The following is an 8922-nucleotide window of genomic DNA, read 5'->3' on the forward strand; positions in this document are numbered from 1 at the left end:
TAGAAAAGGGGTTAATAATTTTTCAATCCCTAAAAGCATATTATTTGTTTAACTTTTTGTGTATCTAAATTATAATAAAACCCATTTGATTTGATAAATTCATAAAAAGTGGCCCTTAAACATAGTTATACACACTTAACATAAAATATTCCGGACGTTGAAGGGGAGTTAAACTAAGCGCAAAACGCTTCTGCCGTATTTAGTTTTACGCGCGGACGGAAATTTTAATAAAACCCTCAAAAACTTTCGTTGTTTCCAACTTAATTTCTTATTCAGCCGCAATATTGCATTTACAAGAATTTTAAGCGACAGCAGCGACAACGGCAACGCTAAGTAGGTTAAGCGTGTTAACCTTAAGCAAATTATAAACTTTGCGTCGTCGGCTTTAACACGATGTCGTTTTTCGAATTATTTAACGAAATATGGAGAATTTTAATTTTTCCCTCTATCCCTGTTGAATTATTCATGGGTCATCTTCTTGAAATTTGCCTAATTTCTTATTTAAGGGACGTTTATAAAATAGTTTTGCATATACCCTTAATTTAGTGCCGTTCATTTCTTCTACGCAGTAGACGGGACGTAGTCGAATTCCACCTCCGCAGCTCGTAGAACATGCTCCCCATTCACCGACATGCCACCTAAAAGAAGAGAAAATCGTTTATTAAGAATAAGGAATGCGCCAATAAAAAATGTAGAACAATTTAGGAAAAATCATTCTAAATCGAATTTGGTTACTTATAATTGCAGGGTGATTGACGACCGATATGGTACATTAGCCGTATATGGAAAGTAGAACGTAGCTTTTGAAATTGGCGTTATCGGTCTAAAGTATTTTCAGCCTTGCAGCGTTGCCGCTTATATAGAATAAATAGTAAAACCTCTGATTTTTTAAAATAGAACACCCTATATATTTTTAGATATTTTGAGTCATATTGATATATAGATATATTGATTTAAAAAAAATAAATAAATACAGTTTATGTAGAATTTTATAAAGAACACAAAAATGGTGAAAGAAATAGAGCTTGCCATTTAAAACTTTAGGGCTAGATACCCCCAGTGCATCAGGGGGTTAAAAGTAACACGATAACAAATGCCTCTAAATTTGCCCCCTTGATATACAAATTAACGTGTTTTGCCTAATGTCATTATTAGTAGAGGCAATATATAATAATAGTGTTCGTTTTCAAATTATCACCCTGTAAGGTCAATGTTTATCTAAAACGTCAGTGAAATAAAGAAAAAACCCTTCTCTCTAAACATTATTAATAATTTATCAAAGTTAAATAAAAAATAAGCGGAACAAGTTAAAAAGTTGAAAACTCTCCGGGAAATCTTGGAAAATTGCTTTGGCATTTTTAACTAAGGCAATTAGAGACGGAATAACGGCGACATGGATATTTAACGAGCGCCCCCCTTATTCGAGAAACAGCGTAATTTGTAACCCCTTTTAATTCATTTAACTCGGGCACGATTGCTTATTCAAATTAAAAAAAAAAAGGAAAAAAGGCATTTTTTGAAGTGCATCATCATGTTTTTATTACAGGCGAAATTGACTCTTAATATGGGATATTTATCGGGGTTTAATTAAAAATATATAAGGATTTATGCTTAAATAAATCCAGTAGTAATCCAATAGTCAAAATGTGATTTTATGGCAGTTTTGTTGAAAATTTTCTCTATTCTTAAATACGTTCTACCAAAATAGTTCGGCAAAGAGGAAGAATTATCTCTTTCCCAATATTGTCCCAATAAAAAAGCTAATTTTTAAATTAATTTAAAAAATCGAGATGTTTTTATTAAAATATTTAAAAATTATAACATCTCTATTTTCTGTTAACCTGCTAAAAGTATTTTCTCCTATTTTCTTCTTTTGGCATAAAAAAATACGTAAAAAACATGTGGAAAGCATAACACATTGAGCTCCGCGTGCCCACCGGTGGGCACATCGCATCGCTTATTCAGGGACCGCGTGCTCACCCGTGAGCATGGATTACATTGATTCTGCCTATACCAAACGACGTTCTGGTCCCAGGATGAGCCAAAAAATATATTGGGTTGGGCAGTTTGGATAGTTTAGGTATTTAGTTTATAAAAGTAAAGAAAAAAACAACATTTGAGTTAATATACCATGTTATATTACCTTAAAACAGAAAAAATACTCTTAAAACTTAAAATAAATTGTCATAAAAAAACAGTCGTTTTCTTATGTAATCAGAACTTAAAATACCATAAAAATGACTAACCTAGTATAGTAAAACTTACTAAAACGACCTAACATTTGACGAAATACACACTGCCACAAAGAAACTGCTGACACTAAAGTTTTAAGCCAAATGTTTTTGGAAGCAAGTAATATAAAGGGGAATATGACACGGTACACAAATTGTGTTGACCTTTTTCGCATTTTTTCGGGCGTAAGCAGCATTGTGAGCTATTGACATGGTGCTGTAGCATTTAGTGCATCTCTTTCGAGTAACTCGTTTTTGACATTCAACGTGCAGCGTTGCGTTCTTGACGTGGAAGGACGAGAAACAGTATTAAGTTTTTCGTCGTTTTTAATGAGCCTGAAACGACCTCTTCTTTGAAAGTGGTGATGCTGATTTTTTTCTTGTTTATTTTATTGTAAAGATGTAACGCGTTTACTTTTGTTGTGGCAGTAATGAGTACCATTTTGAAGTTCGCCTTAGAAAAGGCACGTATGCTGACATTTGATCCGACAAGTCGATAAAGGCCTTGCCCTGATTATAGTCAACCATTACTTTGGGTTTATAAAGTTCCTTTCCTTTCTTTGCTAAAGTAACGGTAGAATCGTCGTGTTTGGTGCTTAGCATGATGACGTCTCTCTTATCCTTCCACTTCAGGACTACAGTTTTGTCATTATCTTGCCGAGCTACAATTCCACCTCGATTCAACTTTTCCTTTATTACTTCCTGAGGATTACCTTTGCGGTTTGTTCTAATTGTACCAACTAAATGCGTTTTTCGGTCAATCAGTCTTTTGGCTAATGATACGCTCGTGTACCAGTTGTCAGTGTAAAGTGTGCGGCCACTGTCCAAAAGACCTTCCATCAATTCCATGACTACCTTTTCAGAAACTGCAAATTCACTTGATTTTTCTCTGCCGGTATATACTTTGAAATCCCAGGTGTATCCTCCAGATACACACAACTTGAAAAGCTTTATACCGTAGCAGTGTCGCTTATTGGGTATATATTGTCTGAAATAAATGCGTCCTCGAAACGGGACGTTACTTTCATCGATACAAATGTCTTTTTCATGCATGTAGGAGGACTTAAATTTCTTTTGCAGCATGTCAAGAAATTCGGATATTTTGTAAAGTCGGTCATCAGAGGGTCTGTCCTTCTCATTATCAGTTACATGGAACATGTCCAAAATACCTTCAAATCTGTTTCTACTCATAATTGTGGGTATGCGATTTTGGTACAACGATTTCGTTGACCAATAATCCCGTAACTGAGGCATTGGAAGAAGGCCCATCCATAATATAATGGCAAAAAATTTTCGCATTTCCACGGGTTTGGTATCCACCCATTTCGGCACCTTGGCCTTCCGATTTGGATCTGCTATTGCCGCAGCAATCATCTCATCGTCGATAAAATAGTTAAAGAATTTAGTTGGTTCTTTCCCTGCAAAGTCTGCACTAACAACTGGAATAACACCAACATTCTGAGGGCTTTCCCTTAAAGACAGTCGGTCTCCTTGAACGTGATCCCATTTTTGCTTAGTAGTTAAAGTCGCTAGAGGTACGTTATCGTCTAGATCTTCGTCTTCGGATAATAATATAGCAGAATTATCTGAATTATTACCGGATGATCATTTTCAACAGGAATAAAATCCTTATCTACGAGCGAATCATCTGAAAATCCGATAATTTCGTCTTCTTTTATATCTCTTGACTCGTCGTCGGACAGATTCTCCAGCTCCTTTGTCAACTCCTGATCCGATAGATATTTCTTAGCGATATTTGCTTAACTCTGAAACAAAAAAACACATTAAAGCTAGTGTCCACGGGTGGGAATTCGGTCCCAAAATGTAAAATAGCATTCTGGGACCACGTGCCCACCCGTGGGTCACCGCAAAAAAATTACAAAAACAGCCAAAAGTCGACAGAGTATTGATCCAAAAACAACATAAACTGCAAAAAAATAACTATAAAGAAAAAATGTCCAGAATGAAAATTTTGTCCCTGGAAGTAAAATCCAAATGCCCACGCGGGGCTCAACGTGCTAAACAATGACTCGAACAAAATAAAACATTATTTTAAATACCTACAAGACATAAAAAATTACCTCAATTGCTTGGAATACAATGAGAAAATTATTAATCAAATAATTGGAAGAAATTACAAATTATGATGGTTGGAAGGGAAAAAATGTACGTCAATCATGTCTGAAATAAAATGAGCAAATTATGCCTGGATTAAATGCCTGGAAAAGATGAAGCATGACGTCAAATGCCTGGAATTTAATGAGCAAATTATGATTCAAATTCTTTTAGGATCAATCGATCATATGCTTTATTGTCAAAAAATTACAAAATTTTGTGGATAAAGCTAATAAAAAAAAAACATATAAAAACAAAACAAAACACACAAAATAAAAAAATAAAAATAAATATACAAACAAAATAAATACATGCAAAACTGTACAAAAACAATGTACCTGGTCAATATACATAATGATCTATAAAATGTCAATAAAAATAAACACAATAGTCAATAACAGTAAATTAGTTAAATACAGAATGAAAGTGCAATTTATTTACTAAAAAAAACTAATATATTCTCTATTTTAATATATAAAAAGAGCCAGTGTGTGTGTGATACCCAAAAAGTTATCCTAGAAAAAAATCCTCCACTGCGTACAAGGCTTTTTCCAGAAAGTACGCCTTCAAAGCATTATGAAATCGTACTTTTCTAAATTATCTTTTTGGCTCTGTATAGAATAGAGCTTTTTACTAACTCGGACCGAGGGGTTTGCAGATCAAGATCATGCACTGCGTTGCGAAGTGAATAATTGTGAGACGACCTACTTGGCATTTCTGACTTATGTTTGCGTACTAAGCAAATAGATTCAAATATGAATAAAGAGGGAAGAGCAAGTGTCTTATATTTTTTAAAGATTTCTTGAGAGTGAGCTCTGCTATTAAGTCCAAGCGGAGACCGAACTGCTCTCTTTTGAAGTTTAAAGATTGAGTCACACCGCATGTGCCCCAGAATGGAAGGGCGTAACGTAGATGTGACTCAAAAAGGGCATAATAAACTGTTCTTGATGTTTGAAAACCTAATTCTCTGGAAACTGATCTTAAGGCAAAACATGCTGAACTTAATTTTTTATATAAGGCATCAATATGCAAGTCCCATTTTAGGGAGTAGTCAACATTAAGTCCCAAGAACTTCACAGATTCAACGACGTCCAAACTGGTGTTGTTAAGTACAAAGGGTTGAATAGTAGTTTTATATGATAAGACATTTAGGCACAGAAGATTAGAATCGCACCACGATTTAATGGTAATTAATAAGCATGTAGTGCCCTAGCATCCGGATTGCTCCATGTAAAGCTAGTATCGTCAGCAAAAAGACAGATTTTGCCACTGATGTTAAGATTGGCCATGTCATTTATAAAGATCAGAAACAAAATGGGGCCCAGGACTGAACCTTGAGGTACCCCACATTCTATTAGTTTGCAAGAAGACTTCGTCGTATCAACCTTTACAAGCTGATTTCTGTAACTGAGATACGATTTAAACCACTTAAGGGGCGTTCCTCTGAACCCATTGTTCCGTCAAATCGGAAGACTTATTTCTTTATTTAATTTTATTCTTTTTTTTTTTATTGTCAATATTCATATAATTATATTTAACATGGGCTTTGCTTCGTCGTGGTACTGATCGTTGTTAATATCTAAAGTTGTATTCTACAATTTCTTTAATTTTTTTTTGCTAAATCATTATTCGCGGCTTTTTATCGCGTCATATGTAAGACAACCTTAATTTTGACCGAGAAGAGTCGCACGCACCTCTAGTCCAGTACTGCATCGATCCTGATTGATGGGAACTGGCAGCATTAGCATTGGTATATAAACTACTGACCAAATAAGTCGCTCTCCATATATAAAGACACGCGAGTGAATTCCAAAAATTATAAGTGCCGGCACACCGTCAAACCCAGCAAATATTTGGAGGTGAACCTGGAGGAGCAGTCCTGAACAGAAGCGACAGCAAGGTGAGCCACAAATTATTTTGGGGTTGTCTTGGCCGTCGTCTTAATTTTTTATGCATTAATTAATTAAAGATACAGTCCACTATTTTTATATTTCTCCTACACCCATAGTATTCAATTTGTCAATTAAGATGTTATGGTTTAAACAATCGAAAGCCTTGGAGAAATCACTATAAAAAGTTGCTGTTGAATGATTATTATTTATACTGGTGTAAACACTATTAAAGAGAGAAAACATAGCATCATTTATGCACTTGTTACTCAAGAATCCAAACTGGTGAGGAGTAAGAATTTTATATTTAAACAGAAACGATAAGAGCCTTTTTTTAACCAATAGTTCAATGATCTTTGATAAAGTGGGAAGGAGTGCGATTGGGCGATAGTTTGAAGCTTGTTGTTTATCTCCTCCCCTATGCAAAGGAATAATTATTGCCAGTCCTAAGGCAGGTACGAAAACTCCATTTTGGAATGACTTGTTAATTAAGTTGGTTAGATGGATTAAGGTGCAATTTGGCAGATTGGAAAACATTTTGAGAGTAAGCCCATCTGTACAAGATGATGATTTGTTTTTTATTTCATTTATTGTAGTAAGCTCTGTTGATACAATGGGGGTAAAAAAGAAACTGTGTAAATTTTCATTTGGGAGATATGAACGAGGATCGTGAGAATGTGTTATGGTAGCCATTAGATGTTTAGCTACATTAACAAAGTAGTGATTAAGGTCCTCAGGTGAAGAAGGGATAGTGCTAGATGAAGAAGCCTTATTTCTTAATTCATTTACAATAGACCATGTTTCTTTGGCAACATTACTTGATTCGATCATCCTTTTATTATAATAAATATCTTTTGCAGCTTTTATAGCCTTATGGTACATTTTTCTATAAAGCTTGACATAGTTATGAAAACATACGCTGTCGTAAATTTTTTCAGGTGTGATAATAAGCGCATGTTTTTTGCAGAAACACGTAAGCCTTTAGTGATCCATGGTTAAGAAAAAACGACTTATCTGCAATACTTGATAAAGACTTTATAAAACTAGAAAATTCACTATCTATATCATCAGAAAGAAAATCCCAATCAGCCGTTTGGCATAAGTTCTTCTTGAATTGTAAGAAATTATTTTTGCCAAAAACACGGCCTAATTTACGTAACGTGTTTTTGCCTTTAGAATTTATGGAAAATTAGTTAATGCAGCTTCATGATCAGAAAATCCGGAATTAAAAACCGCACAATCTACGAAGTCAGGAGCAAAAGATGACACTGGAAAAATCAATATTGAGGTCGCCACATAAAATTAATCTACCTTTTCAGATAGGAAGTTACTTTAAATGTATAAAAAGTCTAAAGACATAAATATAAGGAAGTTAAGTGTGCAAATTATGAATCACCTGGAAGGAGGTACACAAATTGGCTAGAAATACGTAGAACACATAAAAAAATAATATCTAGGTAATGAAAAGTTGTCTAGACCCTGATTTTTTTGAAACTTAATGAGTTAAAATAAAAAACTGAATTTCCACTTATTTGTGATAAAAAATGGCACAACTACTGCGCCTTTTTTTTTGATAAATAAAATAAGAACTTTTTCACGTTTTACTCGAAAACCTTAAGGTTTTGTAAAAAAAGTATCGATACAATAACAATATATTTTTTTATCGCCGTTAATTTTCTTAAAAAGCATTTTTTTTCTTAGGAAATTATTTTCTGCAAAAAAAATCGTTTTTCATTATTCCTACCCTTAGCCCCCCACCCACCCCACACAACTTACCAGTAAGAAATTGTTATAAAAAATAATTTTTTTTCCAAAATATTACGTATGAATAACAGCTGGTTTCCTCATTAATATTTAATTTAATAACAGAGTTTGTTTATTTAAATTTGTAATAATTATATATATACATTTTTAATACAAAAACAATGCTATTGGATTGGATATTATAGACGAAAACCGGAGATTTCTCAAATAAATTTCTTACGGGACAAATGTTTAGGGTGGGTGGGGGGTTAAAGGTAGTATTGATAAAAAACAATTTTTCTGCAGAAAATATATATTCAATATTTAATTTAACAACACTTTTTATTTAATTTGAACATAGTTTAATATATAAATAATTAATATAAAAACAGCGTTATTAGATTGGATAATATGGATGAAAATCAGTGAATTTCCAAAAAAGATTTCATCATCAAAATGAACTGGTTTTGGAAAATATACCAAAAATCGATCAAAAGCCCAATAAAACACACTAATTTGACATTTATTCTTAATTCTGTCTACAATCAGTGTGACATATTCAACTGCAGTTTGTCCAAAATGAAACGAATATAATATTCCTATATACTGTAACCATAAAATTAATTTTTTTTAATATTATTGTAGCCAACTATTAATATTAATAATGTATCCTTTTGTTTAACTTTAGAATGTAGTTTATGATATATTGTATATTTTTTTGTTGCCTCATTCAGTAATTGGAATTTCTTCTGTAGAGAAAATTAAATGAAACATCAGACCGAAAATTAAATTATAATTTTTTAATGAGGAACCGGCGTAACAAGCTCAACCGAAAGTTTAACCGCGTAAACAAGTTTAGCCAACAGAGTCGAGTTGTAGCAGAGAACCTCAACTGGCATAACATTTGTAACGCGGCCAACTCCCGGGCTTTGTCGCAAATTTGC

The 8922-nt window shown here is 33.5% G+C and overlaps 1 protein-coding gene across 1 annotated transcript in view; it reads right to left on the reverse strand.

The window, feature by feature from the left end:
- LOC126734913 (protein madd-4) overlaps positions 1 to 8922 on the reverse strand; it is a 531919-nt gene that overhangs the window by 74723 nt on the left and 448274 nt on the right. The window contains exon 10 of the mRNA XM_050438751.1: positions 536 to 638. Within this exon, the coding sequence (XP_050294708.1) occupies positions 536 to 638 (103 nt within the window). The remainder of the gene's footprint in view (positions 1 to 535; positions 639 to 8922) is intronic.

Source organism: Anthonomus grandis, chromosome 4, assembly GCF_022605725.1.
Source record: "Anthonomus grandis grandis chromosome 4, icAntGran1.3, whole genome shotgun sequence".
NCBI lineage: Eukaryota > Metazoa > Arthropoda > Insecta > Coleoptera > Curculionidae > Anthonomus > Anthonomus grandis.